The sequence below is a fragment of the Equus caballus genome, chromosome 5 (assembly GCF_041296265.1).
Source record: "Equus caballus isolate H_3958 breed thoroughbred chromosome 5, TB-T2T, whole genome shotgun sequence".
In the NCBI taxonomy this organism is placed as follows: Eukaryota; Metazoa; Chordata; class Mammalia; order Perissodactyla; family Equidae; genus Equus; species Equus caballus.
The window spans coordinates 60249836-60277357 of NC_091688.1; the positions used below are offsets into that span (position 1 = coordinate 60249836).

Consider the following 27522-nt stretch of genomic DNA (forward strand, 5'->3'; position numbering starts at 1 on the left):
CAAGTGCTGATGGAACACATAGCAAGATGGACCATATCCTGGGCCATAAAACAATCTCAAAAATTTAAAAGAATTGGAATAATATAGAATGTATTCTCTGACCACAATGGAATCAAATTAGAAGTCAGTAACAGAATGAAAACAGGAAAAGATCCAAACAATTGGAAACTAAACTACACCCTTCTAAACAATCCACTGAGTCAAAGAGAAAGTTTCAAGGGAAATTAAAAAAAAAAATACTGAAGTGAATAGAAATGAAAATACAACATATCAAAATTTGTGGAACAGAGCTACAGCAGTGCTGAGAGGGAAGTTTATAGCACTCTAAATGCATACACTAGAAAACAGTAAAAGTCTGAAATCAATAATCTAAGCTCCTACTTTAAGAATCTAGAAACAAAAAGAGACCAAGATAAACCCAAAGAAAAAAGAAGGAAGCAAATAATAAAGAGCAGAAATCAATGAAATTGAAAATAGAAAACAATAGAGAAAAAATCAGTGAACTAAAATGCTGGTTCTTTGAAAAGATTAATAAAATTGACAAACCTCTAGGAAGACTGATACAAAACGGGAGAAGATAAAAACTACCAATATCAGGAATGAAAGAAGGGATGCTTCTACAGGTTCTTCAGGTATAAAGAAGGACAATAACGGAATATAGTATGAACTCAACACATACAAACTGGACAACTAAAATGGATTACTCTTTCAAGAAACAAAAACTACCACAGCTCATTAAACATGAAATAGATAATTTGAATAGCTCCATAACAATTAAGGAAACTGAATCTATAACCTAAAAACTCCCAAAAAAGAAATCTCCAGGCCCACACACTTAAGAATTCTACCAAATGTTTAAGGAAGAATTAACACCAATTTTACAGCCTGTAACAGAAAACTGAAGAGGAAGAGACAATTCCCTATTCATATTTTTATATGATTTTACCACAATGAAAAAATTACCATTTAACTATTTTTTTATTAATGTTATGATAGATTACAACCATTTAACTATTTTTAAGTGTACAATACAGTGGCATTACAATGTGTGTGACCAACCCTATTATTTATTTCTAGAAGTTTTTCATCATCTTAAACAGAAACTCTCCATGACCCCTACCCAAATTCCTAGTAACTTCTGTTCTACTTTCTGTCTCTATTAATTTGCCTATTCTATTTATTCTTTTGTATCTGGCTTATTTTGTGTAGTATAATGTTTTCAAGGTTCATCCATTTTGTATCATGTATCAGAATTTCATTCCTTTTTATGACTGTATAATATTCCATTGTGTGTGAATACATTTTACTCATCCATTCATCTGCCAATGGACACAGGTTGTTTCCACCTTTTGGCTATTGTGAATAATGCTGCTATGAAAATTGTTATACAAATATTTGTTCAAGTCCCTATTTTAAATTCTTTTAAGTATATACCCAGAAGTGGAATTGCTGGATCACATGGTTAATTCTGTATTATTATTTTTTTGCTGAGGAAGATTTACGCTGAGCTAACATCTGTTGACAATCTTCCTCTTCTTTTTTCACATGAGCCACCACAAGCATAGCCACTGACAAATGAGTGGTGCAGGTCCGAACCCAGGAACCAGAACCTGGGCTGCTGAAGAAGAATGCGCCAAACTAAACCACTAGGCCACTGGGGTTGGCCCTTCTATATTTAAATTTTAAGGTACTCCCATGCTGTTTTTCACAGTGGCTACAAAATTTTACATCCCCGTTAGCAATGCACAAGGGTTCCAATTTATCCACATCCTTACCAAATTTTTTTTTCTGGTTTTTGGTTTCTGTTTTGTTTTTACATAACAGCCATCCTAAAGGGTGTGAAATGGTAGCTCATGGTTTTGATTTGCATTTCCCTAATAATTAGTGATGTTGAACATCTTTTCATGTGCTTATTAGCCATTTGTATATCTTGTTTGGACAAATGTATATCCAAGTCCTTTGCCCATTTCCCCCCCAATTTTTTATTGTGGTAAAATATATATAAAATTTACCACTTTAACCAATTTTGTGTGTACAATTCAGTGATATTATGTACATTCACATTGTTGTGCAACCATTACCACCCTCCATCTCCAGAACTCTTTTCATCTTGCAAAACTGAAACTCTACACCCATTAAACAATAACTCCCCATTCTTCCCTCCCTGCAACCCTTGGCAACCACCATTCTACTTTCTGTCTCTCTGAATTTGACTACTCTGGGTGCCTCATGTCAGTGGAATCATATGATATTTGACCTTTTGTGTCTTGCTTATTTCACTTAATATAATGTACTCAAGGTTCATCAGTGTTGTAACATGTGTCAGAATATTCTTAAGGCTGAATAATATTCCATTGTCTGTATATGCTACATTTTGTTTATACATTCATCTATCGATGGACACTTGGTTTGCTTACACCTTTTAGCTGCTGTGAATAGTCCTAAGAACCTATGTGTATAAATCTCTCTTCATCTCCCTGCTTTCAATACTTTTGGGTGTATACCCAGAAGTGGAATTGCTAGATCACATGGTAATTTTGTCTTTAATTTTTTGAGGTACTGCCATACTGTTTTTCACAGTGGCTGCACCGTTTTACATCCCCACCAGCAATGCACAAAGTTTCCAGTTTCTCCACATCCTCACCAATGCTTGTTATTTTGTTTTCATTTGTTTGTTCGTTTGTTTTTCTGAGGAAGATTAGCCCTGAGCTAACATCTGCTGCCAATCCTCCTCTTTTGCTGAGGAAGACTGGGCCTGAGCTAACATCTATGCCTATCTTCCTCTACTTTATATGTGGGACGCCTGTCATAGCATGGCTTGCCAAGTGGTGCCATGTCCGTGTCTGCACCCTGGATCTGAACTGGCAAACCCCAGGCCGCTGAAGTAGAACATGCGAACTTAACCGCTGGGCCACTGGGCCAGCCTGTTTGTTTTTATATGGTAGCCATGCTTATGGATACAAAGTGCTATCTCATTGTGGTTCTGGTTTGCATTTTCCTGATTAGTGAGGTTGAGCATCTTTTTATGTGCTCATTGGCCATTTGTATATCATCTTTGGAAAAATGTCTATTTGAGTCCTTTGCCCATTTTTGAATTGGGTTTCTGTGGTGGTTGTTAGGAGTTCTCTCTATATTCTGGATATTAATCCCTATCAGATATGTGACTTGCAAATATTGTCTCCTATTCTGTGGGATGCCTTTTTACTCTGTTGATCATGTACTTTGATGCTCAAGTGTTTTTAATTTTTATAAAGTCCAATTTGCCTATTTTTTCTTTTGTTGCCAGTGTCTTTGCTGTCATACCCAAGAAATCATTGCCAAATCTAGTCATGAAGCTTTTTATGTTTTCTTATGAGTTTTATAGTTTTAGTCTTATGTTTAGGTATTTGATCCATATTGAGTTAATTTTTGTATATGCTATAAAGGTCCAACTTTATTCTTTTGCGTGTGGACGTCCGGGTTTCCCAGCACTATTTGTTGAAAAGAATGTCTTTTCTCTGTTAAATGGTCTTAGCACTCTCATGTAAAATCAACTGCCCACTATGTGTTTATTGTTAGGCTATTTGATTTCTGTAAAATTGGTAGTAGTGTCCCCACTTTAATTTCTGTAATTTAAGATTTTAGTAATTTGAGTCTTCTTTTTCCCTTAGTCACTCTAGTTAAAGGTTTGTCAATTTTGTTGATATTTTCAAAGGATCAACTTTTGGTTTTGTTGATTTTCTCCATTGTTGTCTTAGTCTCTATCTCTGCTCTAATCTTTAATATTTCCTTCCTTCTGCTAACTTTGGGTTTATTTTGCTCTTTTTCTAGTTCCTTAAGGTGCAAAGTTATTGATTTGCTATCTCTCTCCTTTTTTAATGTAGGCAATTACAACTACAAATTTCCCTCTGAGCACTGCTCTCAATATATCCCCTTCATTTTGATATGTTGTGTTTTCATTCATTTCTAAGTATTTCTAATTTCTGTTGTGATTTCCTCTTTGATCCATTGGTTGTTTAATTTACACATATCTGTGAATTTTCAAGTTTTTCTTCTGTTATTGATTTCTAGTTTCAACCCATTATGATTGGAAAAGATACTTTCTATGACTTCAATCTTTTAGAATTCATTAAGACTTGTTTTGTGGCCTAACATATAGTCTATCATGGAGAATGTTCCATATATGTTTGAGAAGAATGTGTATGTTGTTGGGTGAAGTGTTCTATGTGTGTCTGTTAAGTCTAATTGGTTTACAGTGTTGTTCATGTCTGTCCTCTATTTCCTTATTGATCTCCTGTCTGATTGTTCTATCCATTATTGAAAGGGGGCTAGTAAAGTCTCAGTTTACCAGGCCTGCTGTAGCAAGTACCACAAACTGAAGAGGACTTAAAACAACAAATTTATTTTCCCTTAATTCTGGAAGCAGGAAGGCCAAAATCAAGGTGTTTTAGGAGCCATCCCGGTGGCACAGTGGTTAAGTTTGCATGCTCCACTTTGGCAGCCCAGGGTTCACCAGTTTGGAGCCCGGGCATGGACCTACCCATTGCTAATCAAGCCATGCTGTGGCAGGCATCCCACATAGAACATAGAGGAAGATGGGCACAGATGTTAGCTCAGGGCCAAACTTCCTAAGCAAAAAGAGAAGGACTGGTGGTGGATGTTAGCTCAGGGCTCACCTTCCTCAAAAAAAAAAAAAAAAAATCAGGGCCACCGTCTCTCTTATAGCTCTAGGGAAAGACTCTTCCTTGCCTCCTCCTGTTATCTGGTGTTTGTCAGCAATTCTTGGTGTTCATTGGCTTCCAGATACAATACTCCAGTCTCTGCCTCCATCATCACATAACATGTCCCTGTGTGTCTCGGAGTCTCTCTTTTCTTTTCTTATGAGGATACATGTCACCCTAATCCAGTACGACCTAATCTTAATTACATCTGCAAAGACCCTATTTCCAAATAAGATCACATTCACAGTATCAGGGGTTAGATTTCAACATACTTTTTTGAGAGTCACAATTAAAGCCATAACAGGTGGAATCTTGCAACTGCTGATGACTTTTTTAATATTTGAACATCACTGAAATCAGGATATATTTTACAATTTATGATATCTTACATTCCATGAGCCACAGTAACAAATTCCATAATATGATAATTGCTATGAAGAAAATAAAGATTGAGAGTGGCTGGACAAGTGTGTGGAAGTTTGATTTTAGGCTGAGTGTTCAGGGAAGGTTTCCTTATGCAGGGGACATTTAAGTAGAGAATAATTACTTAGATGGAGCCAGCCATGCAAAATTTGGAGCAAGAGTATTTCAATCAGAGGAAATAGTAAGTGTAAAAGTCTTGAATTGGAAATGGGTTTGGTATACTTAAGAACAAGAAAACCAGTATAGCTGGAGCACAGTAAGGAAGGAAAAGGTAGAACAAGTATGAGGACCTGATAAGCACCTATTAACGTCAAGGGTTGAGATGATGAGATTTCTGAAGGTAGAGTGTTCTTGAGAACAAAGTTACCCCCAAGAACATTTTAAAACTTCCACATTTGAAAAGATGATGCAATAAGCAAATCCTTTCTATTTTCTATAACAGCATTAATCTTTTTATTCCGATCCTTTTGATCTTAGTATGTTAACAAGTCCTTGCTGGGTTCAATATTTTAGAAATTCACCTCTTTAATGATTTAAAATCTTTACATTTTCTGAAAAATAACTTCTTAACCTTATGAATGTTGAAATATCTCATTGCCGTTGCTTCATTGAAAAACAATCTCCTACTTATTTCTCTTGAAGATTCAAGCAAAGTATTCACTTCCTGAGCAAAATCCCACTCTAGGAGCAGACTCTTGTTCTCCTAATTTATCAAAAGGGTGAGTACAAATTTTACACATCTAAATGTTGTCTAATTGTGTCTGGGAGGCTCGTGCTTATAATTCATTGTGATACTGAAAGAGAATAAGAGAAGAGGCCTCTTTGTGGTATGGTATCATCATTACTTTCTTTTTGTTTCAGCAGCATAAATGAAGCAAAAATAAAGAATCAACAGAGCAAACAAAGGATAAGGGGGGAAAGTGCAGAAACTTCTTCCTTTGACCTCAGGACTTCTGAAATAAGTGAAAAGGGTGCATTAGTTTTGCATCCTGCTAAACAGTGCAGTTCTTTCGACTTTCTGGAGCTAAACTGTGGTTGTAACAAAAATGCTGACATAACTATGAAATGGGAGACAAAGGCATTTCCAATAGCTGGGGAGCCTCTTCAAAAGCACCAAAGTTTAGACTTGAGCACCATTTTGCTTGGAACATGTCCTAATTCTAAACCAGTAAATGTAGCAGGAAGATATTTTAATTCAAAGAGGCCAATAATGCGGACCAAATCAACTCCCTTTGAATTGATACAACAGAGAGACACCAAAGAGTTGGACATCAAGGGAAGTTTTTCTCATTTGGAATCTCAGCAGCATAATTCTTCTCTTGAGCAGGCTCAAAAAGAGATGCATGTTTCTTCAGCAGAAGTGAATTATTCACTACCATATGACTCTAAGCAGCAAATGCGTAATGCCTCTACCACAAAGCAGCATGACTCTAGTGCTTCTAATGTATATTCTTGCATGTCTTTAGTAGAAGATCCTTATTTTTCATCACTGTCTCCAAGTAGTGCTGGATCTAAGATATCTCTTGATTTACCTAAGAAGCAAGATGGAACTGTTTTACCTTGTTCTTCATTGCCAACATCCTCTACAACCCTCTTTTCTTACCACAATTCACATAATTCTTTAGCTCTGAATCCTCCAACCAATTCCTCCTCCTCACTGAACCAAGACACAGCAGCAGTAGGTAAGCTATTTTTAGAAGTTTGTATGACCTTTTAGATTTCACTTTGCTTCTATAGAAGACTTGGTTTCTTCTCACCCTCCCCCTTGTCATTCTCTGCTTCCTTCTTTTTCTTCCTTCTCCTCCTCAAAGAAATAAATTCCAGGAGTGTTTTTAATGATGTGATAGGTTAAAATAGCAATAACAAACATGTAATATTCTATGAAACAGGGGGCAGTGGAGGCAGTCAGATCTGGTATAGGATCTATGCCAGCAGGAGTGCTTCTGAAGGAGGCAATCCTCATTCCTAGAAATGTATACCAAAGGTCCATAATTTACCCATAACATTCAGAAGCAACTTCCAAAAGAACAGCACAAAAGATTTGATCAACAGCACCACATGGTCACTTAGAACTGATTTCCTCCTGTCTTTTTTTATAACAGTAGATGAGAATATGTATTCAGTATTCTCTGTGAGGTTTTAATCTTATATACCCCTTTACTTTCATACTTTATCTCTTTCATAATTCTGGATTTTTCCATATTAAGCATATTGTTTTGTTTTATTGAGTGGCTTGAAAGTTGAAGTAAATATCCTGTTAGAGATGATTATAATTGTTTGATGTGGGAGAAGATGAAGGAAAGCAAAGAGCAAGTTTAGCTCTCTTAGGTAGATCAACAGACATTTATAAAGAACATTCTACCTGAATAGGAAGTAGAGAAAGCTTTTGTTATATAACATTATTTATTGTGTAGAGCTTCTTAATAGATAGATACGTAGATGCATAGCTTTGTTACAAAAATATTTTAACTGGATCTAGTTCTTTCTTTGATTAGATTATTTTATATACTTTAAAATTTAAAGGAATTTTATTTTTCTAGATACCCATAATACCTTAAACTTCCCACAGCAACCAAAACCAAATCCTTATCTTCAAGAATTGTGGCAACATTGACATTTGTGCCATCTGGTGGCTGTTTCTTATAATAGCATTTGAGGTTTTCTATAAAAAATCCGAATATATCTATAGAAAACCCTGTTATTCCATTGTTTTGTAAAAAGCAAAAACATCAATATTCTTCATTCTTATAAATGAAGAAGAGATACTAAAATCTTTATTTTACCTACTATAACTGAGTCTTCAGCATGTCAAAGTGCTTTATGATGCTTTATTATATATTCTACATTAAAAGAAAGGAGTAATGTAGAAAACAATCCAAAGTTTTCTAAGTTAATATAATGTTTTATATTATATTAACTGATACTCAGCTACTCAATCAAAATACTTCTGGGCTTTTCAAATAAATTTTGAAGCAGTAGCAGCAAATCTTCCTGGGTTTGTAACTTAAGATGAGAGAATTTGTTTTTTTCCTTGAGTGAACAGATATCAGCTTAAATAGTGTAATGATGCTTGGTGGAATTTACAGCAAGATTAGAACATAGAAATTTTCTTTGGATTTTTCTAATTAAAAATTGTGATTATGTTTCTGACATTTTGGATAGCAACTCCTCTAAGGATAGATGATGAAATCCCCCCTCCACTTCCTGAACGGACACCTGAATCTTTTATTGTGGTAGAGGAAGCTGGTGAGTACAGCTCAGTAAGTGTAAAATAAAGTGTGGATTAACTAGATTACTTCTCAGGTCCTTTCAATGTTCTGTGTGCTATGGCTGAGTAACATTTGCTTTCTGAAAGAACTGCAACACTTCTAAGAACTGGACCATATTTACTTTGTTTCAGGAGAATTCCTACCGAGTGTTCCCAAATCCCTATCTCCAACTGTAAAGGTAAAAATTGGAACATCATTAGAATGGAGTGGAACATCTGAATCAAAGAAAGTTGATGACTCTGTGAGACTTAGACCAACCAAGGTCAGTAACTTTTTTTCTGACTCTACTCATTGGATTCAACAGGCTACAGACCTACTCCTTGTATTTTAAACACCTATCACTTAATAAATACTAAGGAGATACTACTTATAAAACAATGTGCTAGAAGATGTGGGGGATAAAATGATGTAAAAGACTACAATTATTGTCCTTAAGAAACTTAAAGTCTAGCAGTGGAGATAGAGGATGTGTACACAAGTTTCTATTTTTGTCTATCCTTATTTATCAAGGCAAATATAATCAGTGCCATATGAAAGATGAGATTTAGAAGTGTGGGAGATCCGTCCAGGTTGGAAGTGATCAAGGAAGACAGTCAAAGAGGAAACATTTGAGCTAATAATTCTTGAAGGATAGTTAAGGCAAAAACAAATGTTTCATAAGTAGGTAGTTTGTTCAGAGTAGTCATTTGGTAGGCTGTATCATGTTAGCTGTGATAACATATTATAGAGAGTAATTTTTTGAATGGCAAATGTCCATCTTATAATATAAGATAAACCTTTTGGAATAATGTTCCCTGCTTCTGGAAGAAAAGTCTACACTCTCAACAATGTCATGCATTTGTATATATTCCATGAACCAACTATCTTAAAATTCCAGAGATCAGAAAATAATTAATTAACCATTTAAAAGTGCTTAACACTTGCAATGCTGGTAGGCAAATATTCCCTACCTTTTTAATTACACTTTTAATTTACTAGTAATTATTATTATTGTTAACAATACACACACATATAATGGTCTTTTATCTTAACAACTCCCAGAGCAAAGAACAAACACTCCTTTTCTGTTGTCGTGAAGTAACTTCAATGTCAACAACTTACCTCCAATTAAATTTCTTCTGAATAGGAAGGAAATAGAAAAAAGGATCAATTTAGGACCACTTGCCATGATATATAAAAATCACTCTAAGAGTTAAGGATGCCTTTTCATAATTCAGCACACAGAAATTAGGAAAAACAGGGTCAACATTTCATAACTATCTCTATAGAGATAAGAAATATAATTTCAAAAATGCCATTTATTGCTTTGAGTTTGTGAATCTGTGTACATATTCCTCTTTCACTTTTCCTTCTTTCTTTTTTTAGAGTGTAAAACTCCGGAGTCCTAAATCAGGTAAATTATTTCTCTTGGCTTCAAGATGACATTTAACCCTAAAAATTTGTACTGTAAGAATGGCTCATTAGGTTTAGAGAAAATAACCTCAGGAGAAGGCATGGTTCCCATAATAGCTTCCACTATTTATTGATTTATTTCTGGTTTTCCCAGGCCAGGAGTTTTGTTTTGTCAAGGGCAAGGTTTTTAGACTTCTGCTCCTTGATATAAAATCCTTTAAAAAGACTATTTCAAGGGGCTGGCCTGGTGGTACAGCCGTTAAGTTTGCACGTTCCACTTCAGCCGCTTGGGGTTCACTGGTTCAGATTCCGGGTGCGGACCTACGCACTGCTTGTCAAGCCATGCTGTGGGAGGCGTCCCACATATAAAGTAGAGGAAGGCGGGCACGGATGTTAGCTCAGGGCCAATCCTCCTCAGCAAAAAGAGGAGGATTGGTGGCAGATGTTAGCTCAGGGCTAACCTTCCTCAAAAAACCCAAAAACCCCCAAAAAACCCCAAACCTATTTCAAGGGCTGGCTCTGTGGCCGAGTGATTTAAGTTCACACACTCCACTTTGGCAGCCTAGGGTTCTGCCAGTTTGGAGCCTGGGCACAGACATGGCACTGCTCATCAGGCCATACTGAGGTGGGGTCCCACATAGCACAACCAGAAGGACCTACAACTAGAACATACAACTATGTACCAGGGGGCTTTAGGGAGAAGAAGAAGAAGAAGGAAAAAAAGAAGATTGGCAACAGATGTTAGCACAGGTGCCAATCTTTAAAAAAACTATTTCAGATAGAATCTCTTAAAATTTTGCAGCATTTCTACTTTATAGGCTTTACCACTGTTAACAGTGGAATTCTGAAAAATTATTTCTGGCCACTTAAAACTTGCTGTTGCTTCTCCTGTACTTTCCTGAGCTTTGCTTGTTTTATACATTGAATAACATCAGCAGCTAACATTTACTAGACATTGATAGGTACTTTAGACACATTAAAACAGAGATGGTAGTTTCCCTTAATTTATTAAGTTTTCTGCTTAATTTATTCATATTAACATATTATTCAAATACATACATAGGTAATATAATATAGAGGTCAAAAAGCATGAGCTTTGGGGTCAGATAGGCTTTAATTCAAATCCCCAGTCTACCAAAAGTTGTCAAAATGCATTACCTTGATTAAATTATACACTTTATTAATTTTTCTCATTATAAAATGAAGATAATAGAACTCCTTTCTTAGAGGATTTTTGTGAGGATTAAGTAAGATAATGCATATAAGGTTTTTATCACAGTGGTTGTCAAATAAGAAGCTTTCATGAAATGTTACCTATTATAATTTTTATTAGATAATTGTTAAACGAGCATTTCCTAAGCAAGTTCTGTGTGCTTTACATAGTGTTAGAATAGGCAGGATATATAGGGAAGGGTACTTCTTAATGCTTATATTCAAATTGGGTAGAAAAAATTAATGGTCACTTGCAACCATTAAGCGATAATCTGTGTGGCACTGATTATAATCACCTGGAGTCTACAAAAAGGGAAAGTATCACTTTACCTCCCCAAAGGCCCCTGGTACACAGTTGTACATTTTTAGTTGTGGGTCCTTCTAGTTGTGGCACGTGGGACGCCACCTCAGCATGGCTTGATGAGCAGTGCCATGTCTGCGCCCAGCATCCGAACCAGTGAAACCCTGGGCCGCTGCAGCAGAGCACTTGAACTTAACCACTCGGCCACAGGGCCAGCCCCAAGTTCTCAGAATATTTCTTGACAGCAAAATGGAAGATGATAGGCTACTTCAGGGTAGTTATCAAATATTTAATAAGTGCCTACCATATGCCAGTTATTGTATTAGGTGCTATAAATAAGTATTATACTTTACTTTGCATATTACTTAGCACAAAAGAAATAAACAAGTGAATTTACTTTATAGACAAATCCTAAGGCCTAAAGAACCCAATGACCAAAGACAGCTGCTCTAGTACTTAACCACATTTTCATTTTCAAAAGACATTAATATAGCATATAATTATACTCAGCACTGTATAATGAGAATATTATACACCATTTGTATCTTTAGGACTTACATCATGGGAAAATAGCTCCAATATTTAAAATTCTTTATTATGGAAATTTTCAAACACATATTTTAAACCTACCTTAATACTTAATAGCATTATCGCACCAATAAAATTAACAATAATTCCTTAATATTGTCTAATATCCAGACTTTGTTCAATTTTCTCAAATTGTCTCAAAAATGTCTTTTTACAGTTGGTTTATTTGAATCCAGATTCAAACAAAACATCCACATTACGTTTGGTTTATATGCTTCTTAAATCTTAAAATCTCTAACAGTTCTCCTTGCTTTTTATATTTTCTCATGCCATTTATTTGTAGAAGAGAATGGGTCATTTGTCCTAAAGACTGTTACTATCCTGAATTTGGCTGTTTGTACCCTCATGGTTTTATTTAACATGTTCCTTTACTCCCAGGATTCTCTGTAAAATGATAATTAGAACTAGAAGCTTAGTTAAATTCAGGTTCAATTTCTTTGGAAGAATACTTTTGTAAGTGACCTGCAAGTTTTTAATTAATCATAGGCTCATTGGCTAAAGAGCTAGGAGAACAAAGTTCTTGAGGATCTAGTCTTTGTTCAGATAATTTTTTATTTGGTTCTTGTAGGTTAATATTGAAAAACTGGAAAAGTTACACCAAACCAAAGGGGTCTTGACTTATGACTTTTAATTGATGGATTTTCTTTTGCTTTGTTATATACTCTTCTTACCACAGATCTGCATCAAGATCGTTCTTCTTCCCCTCCACCTCCACTCCCAGAAAGAACCCCTGAGTCCTTCTTCCTTGCTGATGAAGATTGTAAGTGGCAGTACTTTCCTCCAAAGAAAGTTATAAAAATGAGACTGTTAAAAAGTTAACAATAAAGTAGGACCTAAATGGAGAAGGTACAAAGAATGATTAAATAAGATAAAAATAATACATTAAAAAAAACCCATAATGTATTGTAAAAATAATGCATAAAAAAGCCAAGCTAAGAATTACTGAATATATACCTACATATAACCTGAAGGCTTAAGGAGGTATGCAAAACACACTTTTTTGTTTTAGGTATGCAGGCTCAATCTATAGAGACTTATTCTACTAGCTGTCCTAACACCATGGAAAATTCAGCATCTTCAAAACAGACATTGAAGACTCCTGGAAAAAGTTTCACAAGAAGTAAGGTAAAGAAGATTGGAGTTTTAGGAAACATGGCAGAGGCTGTTCCATTACTGAAGGTGTCTCCTCCACCCCACATCACCAGCATTAAGATAGAAAATTAGATTAAAATTAAATCAGATTATTTGTAAGAAGAGACGATTTAGGAACAATTTAAATGTTAATCATTAGGTGAACTGATTAAATAAATCAGAAATCATAGTGTATGCATACAATGGAATACTATGCAGCTAAAAAAAGAATGAGGACTCTCTCAATATATTTATATATAATTTATTAACTTTTGCTCAAAAGGGAGAAAATACAATCTATATTTGTATTATATATTCACAAATAGCTCTAGAAGGATACATAATGGTCATAATGGTTATCTGTAGGGGAGAGTTAGAAACTGGGTAGACGGTGAAAAGCATGGGAGCATTTTTACTAGAATATTTCGAATTATAAATAATGATCTATTTTTTTAATTTAAATTTTTCATAAAAAAGAATTTATTAGAGGAAGATTGGCACAGATGTCAGCTTAGTGACAAGCTTCCTCAAGCAAAAAGAGGAAGATTGGCAACAGCCATTAGCTCAGGGCCAATCTTTCTCAGCCCCCCCCCCCCAAAAAAATTATTATCAATTATATAAAAGAGCACATTTCTGTTAGGTGTTAGGAAAATAGAAATGTCATAAAGATTATCTACCTGTCCGTGAAAAGAGTATAGTTAATCTATTTGAATCGATTGCCTATACGAGAAACATGAAAATTATCAAGAATAATAAAATACTATGGAACAGATTAAAAACATAAATGCTGAGGAAATGTGAAGAAACAAAAGAAATCTAAGTAGATTCCTTAGAGACAAGTTAGACTCTACTATAAAGGAGGCAGAGGACATGGGTTTGCTGAAAGGAGGGAGAAGGAAGTAGCATGGCTAACAATATAGAGCAGATTTTAGTGAACTGAGTACAGAATATGATTGTCAAAAATTCTTGGCTAGAATGGGAAGGGCTATGTACCACAGCTAATTTCAGAAGCCATTGTGGGTTCTGAAATGTCCTAATAAAGAAGAGAAGTAGGAACTCCACCTTTTCCCCTGATATTGTGATAGCACTATTTCTAAACACATAGTATGATTCTTATGGTGGGAAAAATAGCAAGATAAAATCAAGTGGAGATTTTGCACTGAATTAAAAATGACAAGATTGAAAAAATTTTGTGTATTTTGATGGCTATTTTTCAGGAAATTAATCCTTTTGACTGAACTCTATATTTCTACTTGATTGAAGTATTTTGGATTTGATAAGAAAAAAAACTAACACTTTTCCTTTCTTCATTTTTGTAGAGTTTGAAAATTTTGCGAAACGTGAAAAAGAGTAAGTTTCTTTATACTTATTTTCTAATATATGCTACTTTCACAATTACATAATTTTTCCTTATATAACCACTCTGGAAAAAATTAACCATATTATTCCTAAATAGAACCTAACAAGGGTCCTACGGATCAGAACAATCAACTGCAGGCTTTGTACTGTGTTGGGCTCCACAATGCTAATGTTGGGCAGGGAGTAATGGGAGGGAAAGTTTGTGTTTAACAGACAGGAATAATAGTATGTTTGGCACTTTCTACCCATTCTAACATGCTGTCATACAAGTGTATTTAAAAATTCCCAATAGTCTAACCTCAGACATATTTTCTTGGAAAATAGTCACAGTGAAGCATATTGTGAAACAAATGTGTTGATTTAATGAAATAAGCAAAGTACTGACACATTTCCATTTTCCATTTCCATTTGTATTATTAGCAATAAAAGTCTACTGCTTACTATTTTTGCTATATTTTAATGAAAACAAAGCCCAAAGATTCCTGAAACTGTGGGAAATTATCTAAGAAATCCTTATTTACAACAACAAAGTATATGAAACACAGTGATTAGACTTTTTACAAATTTGATCCATTTGGGTAATCACCAAGGACCAAACAACTACTTGGCATTTAACTGCTGTTATAGGGAGGGATAAAGAACACTGAGAAAACTTGATTTAAGGCATTGTCTAAGTAAGAAGGTTTATAGCTGAATCTTACACTTTTCTCCTGAGTTTTTACTCTATCTCCCTAGAGATGTGCTAGTCTGCTTTCATTGCCATTATACTTAATCTCTGAAGTGAACTGATTTCTCACCTATGATGGCTTAAAGTATGATTGGAAAATATACTCTTTCCTCTAAAATCGGTCAAAAGAGAATTTAAACATTCAAGCGGAAATTATAGTATAAAACAGGGGAAATAAAAAAGAGCCAAAAGCAAAGAAATGAGTGACTTGAATAGCCAACTACAGATTGGTCTGATCAACTTAATTTATGAAACATCCAGTTTTCTTTCTCTAAAAAAAAAATCTTTCTTGGGCCAGCCCTGATGGTCTAGTGGTTAAAGTTTGGTGCTCTCACCACTGTGGTGGCCCGGGTTTGTTTCCCAGTTGTGGAAACACACCAACCCTTGGTCAGTTGCCATACTGTGGTGGTGGCTCACATAAAGAACTAGAAGGACTTATAACTAGGATATACAACCATGTACTGAGAGGCTTTGGGGAGAAGAAAAAAAAAAGAGAGGAATATTGGCAACAGATGTTAGCTCAGAGCAAATTCTTCCATGCAAACAAAACAAAAAAATCTTTCTTTCTCTAACTCTACCCTGTCTTGGGGGTATCAAACAAAGACACAGAAACTTCAGGTAGACTTAGGGTGGCACAGATTGCAGATGTGGTAGAACTCTCAGAGACCCTTAGTCTTATTTCTAAGTAAGACCTCCCAGATCATTCTCTAGGTCTAGGCTAATTTCTGTTTCTCACCTGCCTTCATCGTCTTATCTTTTGTCCTTAAGTGAAGAACAATATCTGGCTCCCAAAACTGATCCTGAAGCTTTAGACTTATCTGCTTGTACTTGCATATGTGTCCTCTTCCCGTTCCAGATGGTTCATGACTCCTGAATTCCATACGTTCTCCCATTAGCCTGGATCTCTTACTGGTCTATAGCTAAAGCTGGTCCTACTTTTAATGAAATTAGGATTCTTCATCTGTTGTTTTAAGCTAGCATCTAAGCCTAGTGTCTTTCATTCACTCATTCATTCACTGAATATTCATTGAGTGCCTACTATGTGCCAGGCATTCTGCAAGGCACTGACTAGGTACATGATGGCAAACAGAACAGATATTTGGCTCTGGCTTTGTGTCATTTATGTATTAAATGACATAATATAGTTCTACTGGAGCTGCCATAGGAAAAAACCAAGACATTTCAGTAATAAGAAAAGCAAATTGCAGGATAATTGGTCCTGTTTATGTAATAACTTAGCAACAAAACTAAGTACTTATATTAGGTTCAACCATACAGCATTGCTATTTTGTAAAAAAACCTATGATAATTTAATAGGCAAAACAGCAGTTCCCTCATATATATATACACACACACATATAAACAGAATCTTTGTCTCCTGTTGTAAAAAACCCAATATTCCCTTTTGGGACAACTGTTTTTTTTCTAAGGGATGTATACAACTCTCAGCTCATATGCAGTATAGAGATGATATCTCCTGAACTTTCTCACCTTCACTAACTTCTTATTTATGTTTCTACCCTCAGTGCCTAGCCCAATGCTTGGCACATAGTTAGGTATTCAATAAATATATATTCTAATTGAATCTGATTAAAATTCGCTATGTACTCTAGTGATTCACCCTCCAAGTACCTCCAAGGAAGGTGTAGGCATTTCTAGAATGCTAGTGTGTACAAACATATACAGCAGTCCCCACATTGCATTCTGAAAATGTTGAAAGTAAAAAATAAAGGGTCAATATTTAATAATTTCTCCCCAATTATATGTTGTTTTTAGAAAGTTTATACAAACCTGAAATTATCTTTTTTGCCTGCTAGACAGTGCACTTGCAAAATGTAGAACACGTTTTCACTGGAGTGTTTTCAAAATTGGGCAGAAACTGATACATGAGTATATTAAGGTGCTAGGAAGAGAAATATATTTTAGCCTACCTATAAGCAGCTAAAACAGCAAAACAAAGCAATATAACAATGCTTTTGGGAGGTTCTGGGCCTAACTAGAATCATCTATAATGGAAAAAAGTAGGCTGAAAATTGAAAAAAAATATTCCAGGAGTAGAGGATGGTGTAAGAAAAATCACAGACTTGCCAAGGAAGAACTAATGTGGAGAACACATGATTTATAAGTGTACTCAGAGTGGTCAGAAGGCAAAGTAAGATGAAGTCGAGTCAAAATGTGAATCCCCAAAAAAGTTGACCTACAGTATAATGGATCTTATTCCTGAATCCTTTGGTGATTCTCTTTTAGTGTTGGGCTTTACCATATAATCTGTTGCAAAGAAAAGAAACCTTTTAAAAAATATGCACACAAAAATGAGATTATAGTGCCAATCCATTTGTAAGCATCCATATTTTGTTACATTTGATAGTGATATGTTTCTGTGGTAGTATTATTTTGGAGGAAATGTTTAATCTCAACAATTATGTGGTCTGATTAACAGTAATCTGAATCTGTCTCCATTCCTTCCATTTTTTCTTTTGATTCTAGGTATCTGTAATTCTTCCCCACCAAACAAGCCTGCAGACTCTGTTCAGTCTAATAACTCCAGGTCCTTTTTGAATCTTGGTATGTGTGTTATTTTCTAGTAGAGTTAAAAAAATTGTCCATCTAAATTATTCACTTACACTATAAGAGATTCAACTTTAAATATAATTTAAAGTTGCATGTATAGGTCTTTGTGTTTACATTCTTTTCCACGCAATTTATCTTTTTATTTTTGACCTCAGCTACCTCTTAACATCTTAGCTAGGACTGAATTGCCTAGCATATGCAGAAAATAAAACTAGGTAACCAAATTATTATGTTGGCATGTAGTAAATGAATGTGACTAGCCAAGTGAAGAAATTGAGATACTATAAGACTCCAGTTTATATCTAAGAAAAATTATAAAGAATACACAAGTGTGATAACAGCAGTTGTTGCTATCTAATCTTGTATAACTCACTCAACAGTAGGAGCTGAAACACAATTTTGACAGTTTAAAAGAATTAATTGCCAATCATTTGCCCCTAAGTATAAGCTGTAAGTTTAAGATGATAATTTTATATTATTTTAAGCATTCCATTCTATATGACATAAATTTGTGATACTGTTCAAGGTAGTATCATGTATACTATAAATTTTTCTAAGAAGTGTAGCAATTAACGTAGGATATTTCTACTAAAAATTATTAACCAAAAAGCAGACCTCCTGGAAGGGCTTTGGGGACTCCCAGGTGTCCCTGGGACCATGCCTTGAGAATTACTGCTCTGCAGTATTGTCCTAATCTGTATGGTCAAAATTGGGTTGCTGCCACGTCCAGATTGTAGGTGGCAAGATGAGAGAAAAAGGTGTGGCCTCCTCTGCTGGTCTTAAGGTACTGGTCCAGAAGTGACAACATCACATTCGTTCACACTCCCTTAAAGAGAACTTAAACATGTGCTATATCTAAATTGCAAGAGACAGTGGGAAATGTAATAATGCCGGGCAGACGGGTGCCCACATGCAATTCTATTCCTGATGAAGAAGGAAAGATTTTGGTGGACACGTAGCAATCTGTGTCACACCTGTGTTATGGACCCTATCTCACCTTGGCAAAATATGTAACTAGAATCTCTGGATATGTTTCTTGGGCAGTAAAATTTTATTTGGATTACATTAACTCTGTTTAAAATGTTCTAATTAGAAAAAAATGTTATTCTTATGAAGTCATTTAGTTAAAATAAATTCATATAGGATATTGTACAACCTATGAAAAAAGCACCACATTTTGCCTGGAACAGAAATGTTCCCTGCTTCCTCAGTCAATGATACCACTTTATTAACTCATGGCTCATCTAACTTTTCAGAGTCTGTGATCTAATATGAAGATAAAATATGAGAGAGCTGCCTCCATGTTGTTTCTTCTCAAATATGCCTAGATTTGAACATTTTACCTACTTAAAAAGCAGCACTTAACTTTTTCATTGGTTCTCTTTTATAAGGGAGTGATGTAAGGATATTTTACTCAAAAAAGTACTTAAATTTGAATGAAAAAATCATGTGGTTTATAAACATTTTTATTTTTCCTGAATTGGCCTACATCCAAAAAAAGGTAGCTCACTACTGTTCCAAACTATTGCAAATTGATCAGTGAAAAAGACGGAATGTAGGTATTCCTCAAATTTCAGACACTTAGTACTTGCATATTATATTCTTACTTTTATTCTCAGTCCACTTGGGTTACAATCAAGCTATCTGGACCCGAGGTATGATTTTATAACTATTGTGTGAAACTATTTAACCTGAAATATTTTTCCTTCTATCTTCATTTTTACTACTAAGAGGAGTAAAATGTACATGAAATAGGCTGTGTGCCCCTCCCCCAATTTTTTAACCACCACCATTAATAAATGTAATTTTAGTATATTTCTTGTTTTTATCTTCTTTTCTTTTCCTCTTTTCTACTCTCCTTTTCTTCCAGTTCTGGCATAGTTTTTTGTGGTTCAGATTTAAGCAACACTGGAGTAGTTATTAGGTGCCAGGAATTGTGCTGGATGATTTAACAAATATCACATCTGATCCTTTCATCAGTTCTGTAAGGTATATAATACCCACAATTTTGTAAGATGATGAAATTAAAGGTTTAGGAATATCTTTGAGTTTTCCATTCTCTGTTCTCCCTTTGTATTTCAAAGCTTTCATTGCTCAAATTGAGCCCCTAAAGTTGTTAAGTGTAAGGGTACCTTGAAAATATACCTTCATCAAAGAAAAGTCATATGTTGCTGCAGTGATAAGAAAGCAATGTTATCATCCTACAAATCTTCTCAAAGTACCCAGAAATAGCCTTTGTTAGTTGTGCAAAATTTCCTCATCTGCCTTCTTTTGTGCAGCAGGGGTGGAGGGGAGTGGGTGGGGGGAGAGAGAAATAAAAATGATTAACTACTTAGTTTTTCAGGATTGTTTATTATTTTATTTTTTCTAAGCTTTTCAAACATAATCTCTTAGTAAATTAAGGGCTTTTTGAGCCAAAGCAGATGTATAACTGGAATTAACACAAAAATTTTGTAAAGCAATAGTTCTTATATTCCTGAAATAGAAATTTCCCAGTTTTGTTTTTTTGACGTGTGGGTGGTGAGTGAAAAGACATAAAGGATATTACTTAAAAAAACAAACAATCTGATTAAAAAATGGGCAAAGGACTTGAATAGACCTTTTTCCAAAAAAGACATATAAACAGTACATGAAAAGATGCTGGACATCAGGGAAATGCAAATCAAAACCACAATGAGATATCACCTCACACCTGTCGTAATAGCCATTATTAAAACGACAACAGACAAGTGTTAGTAAGGCTGTGGAGAAAGGGGAACCCTTGTGCATTGTAGGTGGGAATATAAAATTAGTGTAGCCACTATGGAAAAAAAGTATGGAGATTCCTCAAAAAATTAAAAATAGAACTATCATATGATCCAGCAATCTCACTTCTGGGTATATATGTGAAGGAAATGACATCATTATCTTGGAAGAGATATCTGTACACCATGTTCATTGCAGTATTATTTACAATAGCCAAGACATGGAAACAATTAGGTGTCCATTGACAGATGAATGGATAAAGATAATATCTATATATTTCATATACATATTCATATATATTCGAGTATTATTCAGTCATAAAAAGAAGGCAATCCTGCCTTTTGCGACAACATGGATGGACCTTGACGGTGAGATAAGTCAGAAAGAAACAGACAAATACTGTATGTTCTCACTTAATTTGGGGACTCTAAAGAAGCCAACTCATAGAAATACAGAGTAAAATGGTGGTTGCCAGGGACTTGGCGGTGGGGGAAATGAGATGTTGGTCAAAGGGTACAAACTTCCAGCTATGTTGTTCTGGGGATCTAATGCACAGCAGGGTAGCTCTAACTGCTGTTGTTAGTGCCGTGGAGTTGATTACGACTCCTAGTAACCCTGTGTACAGCAGAGTGGAACCATGCCTGGTCTTTTTGTGCCATCCTCTCTCCTTTCAGCGCTGTATCAGACAACGCGCAGCTGTTATTCACAGGGTTTTCATGGCCAATATTTTTCGGAGGTGGGCAGCCAGATCCTTCTTCCTAGTCTGTGTAGTCTGGAAGCTCCCCTGAAACCTGTCCACCATGGGTGACCCTGCTGGTATTTGAAATACCCATGGCAAAACTTTCAGCAACACAGCAACATGCAGCCTGCACAGTATGACAACTGACAGACAGGTGGGGCAGTTCCCTAACTGGGAAAGGAAGCTGGGAAATGAATCTAGGCCGTGGCAGTGAGAGCAGGGAATCTTAATCACCAGACCACCAGGCCTGGCCATAATTAACAGTACTGTATTATATACCTGAAAGCTGTTAAAGAGTAAATCTTAAATGTAATCACCACAAAAAAAATAGTAATTATGTGAGGGGATGAAGGTGTTAATTAATCTGAACGTGGCAATCATTTCACAATATGTACCTGTATCAAATCATCATGTTGTACACCTGAAACTTACCTATGTTATATGTCAATAATATTCCAATAAAGCTGGGGAAAAAAAAGATATTATATGCTGAATTACCAAAGGTTACTATAACCAGGATTCTTCATCTAATTCTTACCATTATTAAATTTGTAAGTGTTCTACAAATTTAAAATATTATTAGTATTCTATTGTTATCATTTAAGCATTAAGCTAATTACTATGCCTTTACAATCTACTGCTAAATTGATCAAAGATGCTGCCTAACCTTTCAAAAAAATCCATGTACTTGCATATATTACAATACGCTCTAAAATCCAAGTATTAATTTCATTAAAAAACCTTTCTTTTTTCATCCAATTTTATTTTTGTTCCCAGGTTTTGCAAATCGTTTTTCAAAACCCAAAGGACCAAGAAACCCACCACCAACGTGGAATATTTAACACAACTTTGGAATATAGGCTGCAAGTGCATCTGTAAATAAAACTAATAGAATATTGCTAGCTAAAATAAGTACTCTATATTCATAACTTCAACAATGAAGATATGGTAACGAGGTTTTAAAAGAAAAGCAATATACAAATAAGTGTCAGAAGTTTTACATTTTCATTGGGTTGGAAACCCCAAATAAAAGTCTGTCACTTGAGCTTACGTAGGGAATGTTGTATGAGAAACTGTTTTAGGATGGATTTATTTTTCATTTTTGGAAGTTATTTTTCTTCTACTTTTCTACATAAACTTTAAAAGCTTTATAAGAATTGGATCTCAAATGTTTACATTGCCAGAATTTACTATAAAAAGTGTTTTAAAAAAATCTTACCTTGTAGTTGCAGCACAAAATTACTGCTTGTGACAATGACTCTTCGCTGGGAGTTATTTTTGCCTAAATGGAGTATACCTTGCACATCTTCCCAAATGTTGTGGGAAACTAGAGTCGTAAGAAGTTATATTTAAGAAAATAAAATATGCAACCAATGACAATCATTATTTTATTTGGATATACCAAGTAACAAGATGTGCAACTACATTTCTGATTAAGTTTTAACCAAAATCATTCAATTACCAAATCTGGAAGAATAGGCGACAAAATAGCTATCTGGCAGCATTTTCGTCATTTCGAAGGTCATTTATAAAAACGTACAACATATATATTCAATCAATCAGAGGCACTACTAGTTTAAGAAAATTTCTATATGAATATAGATCTGCCTTAAGAAAATCTGATCTTTCAAATCTAATTTTATGTAACAAATAAGTTAGTGGGTAATTATTATTACAAAGGATTCCCTTGAGTTCTCCTAATGATTTAACTTCTTTTTAATTAAAAAAAAAGTTTGTAACTTGTAGAAACATGAAATACTTAAAACAGCATTGTACTTCAATATTTTTCATTAGGCCTGATGACAGCGCAAATTGGGTGAAATATTATTACCTGTTTATTGTAGTACAATGTACACAGCAGGTGCTCAATAAACCTTTCTGTTTTTAAGCTAAGTTTACTGTAGTGTTGATTAAGCTGAATACTTCTCCAAGCACTAGTGGAATCAAACCCCAGTAATTTTACTTGAGTACTTCATTGTAACCAAATTACTTCCAAATATCTTTTTCAAGGACCAAATATGTTAAAAGACTCTTAGGTAAAACCTGAAGTGACGATGAAATTGTAAATGAATTTCAGAGCAGCAACCTTGGTGAACAGGGACGATTTTTGGAGTGTTCTCTGGCAGACACATTTTTCAAATTTACGCAAGCTTATACTTAGGATTTGAAAAAATTTTATTTTAAAACATGGTTTTCCACGTAGAATCTTTTCCCCTAACTGTAGGGACGTATTCAAAGTAAACGACGGACTCTACCTTTGCAGGCGTCAGAGAGGACGCGGCTGGACGGCGAGGGGGCCGGCGCTCACCAGGCTCCCCGGCGGTTGTTGCACCTGCCTCGTTACGCCGGTGCTTGTAACCACAGCAAGGCCCATGAAGCGGATCAAAAAATTTCTGAATTGCAGCCCCATTCGATTTTAAAGCAAAATAACCCTCAGTTTACATATTACTAAATTCCCCTGTCCTCTTCATTTCCTCGCTTGTCCAAGAGTAAAAGGCCGGAGATTCTTTTACCTCACAAAGGTTAGGAGAGGCATATGAAACTTAAAAGTAACTATGGAGACCACCTACTCCGCGTAAAACGACGAAGGGGCAGACGAAGCTGATAATGGGAACGCGCCGACCGACTCCGAAACCCATTAACATTGCTTCGGCCGTTAAGACGGTTGGCGGTAACTCTCCGCCCAGCGGCGGTGGCGTCGCAGCCCGAAGCGTGACTCGGCGCACGCTCTCTTTCCGCTCCTCCACTCACCGAGCGGCGGGGGGCGCCGAGGAACTACGGCTCCCATGAGGCTCTGCGCGGCCCAGTCTGCTCTACCGTAGAGCTCGGTTGGAGAGGCCTGCGGAGAAGCGCTGAGAACTGCCGCTTCCGGCATGTTCAGCTCTGGACGGAGAACGGCCGAGAAGTGGAGGGCGGGGAAGAGACTCCAATGCCCAGCGGGCCGTGCGCGGGCGGCGCTTGCGCGATACGCGGACGGGGGGGCGGTCGGGCCATTTAAATGTGTGTTTGTGGGTGAAATGGCTGCGCAGGTCGGAGCGGTGCGCGTAGTACGGGCGGTGGCGGCGCAGGAGGAGCCGGACAAAGAGGGGAAGGAGAAACCTCACGCTGGGGTCTCGCCTCGGGGAGTGAAGCGGCAGCGCCGAGCGAGCAGCGGGGGGTCTCAGGAGAAGCGGGGGCGGCCGAGCCAGGACCCCCCTCTCGCTCCCCCTCACCGGCGGCGTCGCAGCCGCCAACATCCCGGGCCGCTGCCGCCAACGAATGCAGCCCCAACCGTCTCAGGCCCTGTTGAGCCTCTGCTCCTGCCGCCTCCGCCGCCACCTTCGCTGGCACCCGCCGGGCCCTCTGTCGCTGCCCCGCTCCCGGCCCCAGGCACCTCGGCCCTCTTCACCTTCTCGCCTCTGACGGTGAGCGCGGCCGGGCCCAAGCATAAGGGCCACAAGGAGCGGCACAGGCACCATCACCACCGCAGCTCCGATGGTGACCCCAGCTCCTGCGTTCCGGGCGAGCTCAAGCACAAGGACAAGCAGGAAAACGGCGAGAGGACTGGAGGGGTGCCTGTGATCAAGGCCCCCAAAAGAGGTGAGAGCAGGCGGACTGCCCCGCGCTTGAGCTGGAGGTCTCTCAGTCCCGATATCCCGCCCCTTTAGTACTGAAAGACGCCAACCCCTGCTTACCTCCGGCTGCTCTACTCCCCTAAGCCCACTGGGGTGGACCCTGGATCTCAAACGGTTGACACAGTCTGACCTACTTGAGGCTTCTCGCTTCGAGGCCGAGCTGTCAGTTACTAACTGCTTTACCAGTGCTCCCCCCGCACCGAGCCTTTGCCAACGTTTGTTTTCAAATTCGCCAGGGTTTCCGCGCCGCGCCGTCCTTGGCGTGGGATTAGTAGCTGGGGTATTAAAAAACTGCCTTTTTAAGGTAAAGACTTGTCACCAAAATCCTTTCTTCCTGTTTTCCTTGATGGAAAGCTTTAATATTCACTATCCTCTGCTCCAAAATATTCACGGGTATGGTTTGGGGCTTTGATTTTGAATTCTTAGAGGTTATTTGACTAACTGGTTGCCTTAGCTTCTGCAAGAAAAAATATCAAATGCAGTCTATCTTGGTTTTAAAAATCATTTTTAATTTTCATGTTAAATCTTAATTCCCAGAAAATGGTTGGGGAAGGTTTTCTCTCCCCTTTGATCCTAGGAAACAGGACCAACTGTGGCTCTGAAAGTGAGAAGTGTGTAGTAAGTAGATAGTAGAGGCAGGCATTTCAGTTGCATTTTATTGTTTGGCACAACAAATTGAGAATTTATTTAATTCCAGTAATCCTCGCTAAAGTCCAGAATATTTAACCCAGAAAATGTAGGACTACTTAATTAAGTGTGGGTTCTAGAGAAATTAGATTCGCCAAAATTGGTGTCTTCTCAAGCACATGTAACATTTTTATATTCTCTGTAAAAGAAACGGGAGTATGAATTTTGAATTTGCCGTGTATTTGTACTTTGTATATGATTTAATACAATTTGTTAGTTGTGTCTCCTCAAGAAGGTTTTAAGATGCTTCTATGTTTCTTAGTACTGGGCCAGCTAGGTTGCTACTGTACATGTTAATGAACCAGTCTTTCAGTCTCAAGTTTTGTCAGTCTTGGATTCCTCCCACGTATTTGGTCTTAACTTAGGGTTAATCAGTTTATTTTTGGTGCTACTTCCAAATAGCGTAACTTGTTGCAAATAATTGCTCAATAAATATTTAGTGAATTGAGTTAAATCTTTCTTCCTTTCGTGGTATCTGAATCTTATCCTCAGGATTAGAACGTATGCCAAGCTGATAGGAGAGCCAGTGTCCACCGCCAATATGCAGTGATGTTGCTCTCTTTTATTTTTACGTTTATTTCTCACCCTCTCCTTTTGTTTGTGTTTGTTTTAACCATATAGAGCTAGAGAGAATCTTAGAGATCATCCAATTCAAATTTGTATTGTAGAAGAGAAAACCAGGGGCCAAAGTAGCGAAGAGACTATCTAATCAAGTCACAGTTACTTAGCACAAAGTACAAAAAATTTTTTAAAAACATTTTTTAATGAATCATTGGCATAATAGGGAGTAGAACCCAGATCATCTGAATCCCACTTCAGGCTTCATCCCCCAGCTGCATGATGTTGCTTTCTCTTTTTGCTATTCCTTTTTTCCACTTCTTTGCTCACCCTTTCCCTGTGCCTTGGTGTCAAAATGGCAGTAGCCAGCCCCATCAAGCATTTCTGACCTGACCTCCTTTTATGGGGAGATAGTGGCAATTACAAGTATAATAATTCACAATATGCTTCTCTGAAAATTGCACAGGCCCCGTGTTCTTTAAAAAACAAACAAAAACAAACCTTTAACCCAGCGCTGTCCAACAGAACTTTCTCCACTGATAGAAGGGTTCCATATCTGTGCTGTCCACTACTGTAGCTATTAGTCATATTTGGCCCTCGGAACAAGTCTCGAAACTTGAAATGTGGCTAGTGTGACTGAATTTTTTATTTAATTCTAATTAATTTAGAATTAAATAGTTCCTTTTGGCTAGGGGCTACCACATTGGACAGCGCAGCTGGGAGCATTAGTAGTTTGCCAGTGTGTGAAGAAAAGTGGGTTAAGATCAGGTCATTTAAACATTTTAACTTTTTTTTTAATTGAGATATAATTGACATATTAGTTTCAGGTGTACAACATAATGATTCGATACTTGTATATATTGCAAGATGATCACTACAATAAGTCTAGTTTAAACATTTTAACTTTTGAATGAGAAACTGTTGGGTGATATATTCTGGGAGGAAAGGGCTCCCTGAAACTGTGCTGTAGCCTTCTAGATACATGACACCCACTGACATTTCAAAAGTTCTGAGACCCCTATAGAAAGTAAACTGGGTTAACCTTGTTTAATTCAGGTTTTTGCACACGTTTTGATGGATACCTTTTTTTTCCCCTGAAGTTCTTTATATTCGTTACAGTGGTATGCAAGAGGCATGCCTATGGAGTCAGCCCGAGTTTAAATCATCCTGGCTCTACCACTTACTGTGTGACCATGGGCAAATGACGTTAACCTCCTTCAGCTTCAGTTTTCTTGTCTTTAAAATGGGATTGTGGTATTTCTTTTATGAGATTGTTTTGTAGATTAAGTGGGGCAATACGTGGAAAACACTTAAAACACTGACTGCTACTAGGCACTGTTAAAACTGCCTTTTGTTATTTTATCAAAGTTGGTTCTTGAAACAACTCTAAGATTAATAAGGAAAGTGGCTAGACCCTTTTTATTTACAGAGCTATGTCTTCCCTTCCCTTCTCAGATTTTCAGAAACTATTTTAACTTTTTATTTTTGGATAATTATATATTCACC

The 27522-nt window shown here is 36.7% G+C and overlaps 2 protein-coding genes and 1 long non-coding RNA gene across 15 annotated transcripts in view; 2 read left to right on the forward strand and 1 right to left on the reverse strand.

Moving 5' to 3' along the window:
• PTPN22 (protein tyrosine phosphatase non-receptor type 22) overlaps nt 1-23050 on the forward strand; it is a 58203-nt gene extending 35153 nt beyond the window's left edge. For 2 of the 12 annotated variants that reach the window (XM_014740059.3, XM_023642124.2), the window contains exons 13-22: nt 5766-5842; nt 5985-6805; nt 8286-8369; nt 8524-8654; nt 9758-9785; nt 12562-12645; nt 12895-13010; nt 14336-14366; nt 17590-17667; nt 21935-23050. In XM_014740059.3, coding sequence (XP_014595545.2) covers nt 5766-5842; nt 5985-6805; nt 8286-8369; nt 8524-8654; nt 9758-9785; nt 12562-12645; nt 12895-13010; nt 14336-14366; nt 17590-17667; nt 21935-21999 — 1515 coding nt within the window. In that variant the 3' untranslated portion in view covers nt 22000-23050. Of the gene's footprint in view, nt 1-5765; nt 5843-5984; nt 6806-8285; nt 8370-8523; nt 8655-9757; nt 9786-12561; nt 12646-12894; nt 13011-14335; nt 14367-17589; nt 19489-21934 lie in introns of those variants that run through there. The other 10 variants (XM_070268482.1, XM_023642123.2, XR_002808358.2 and 7 more) reach the window with 9 other exon arrangements.
• LOC111773662 (uncharacterized) lies at nt 12420-23902 on the reverse strand. The gene is made up of 4 exons (XR_002808359.2): nt 23413-23902; nt 22377-22484; nt 21590-21621; nt 12420-12663 (listed from the first exon to the last, which is right to left on the reverse strand). It is a non-coding gene; the product is annotated as an uncharacterized lncRNA (long non-coding RNA).
• RSBN1 (round spermatid basic protein 1) overlaps nt 23050-27522 on the forward strand; it is a 38656-nt gene continuing 34183 nt past the window's right edge. For both annotated transcript variants that reach the window (XM_001917842.6, XM_023642128.2), the window contains exon 1: nt 23050-24736. In XM_001917842.6, the coding sequence (XP_001917877.5) occupies nt 24031-24736 (706 nt within the window). In that variant the 5' untranslated portion in view covers nt 23050-24030. The remainder of the gene's footprint in view (nt 24737-27522) is intronic.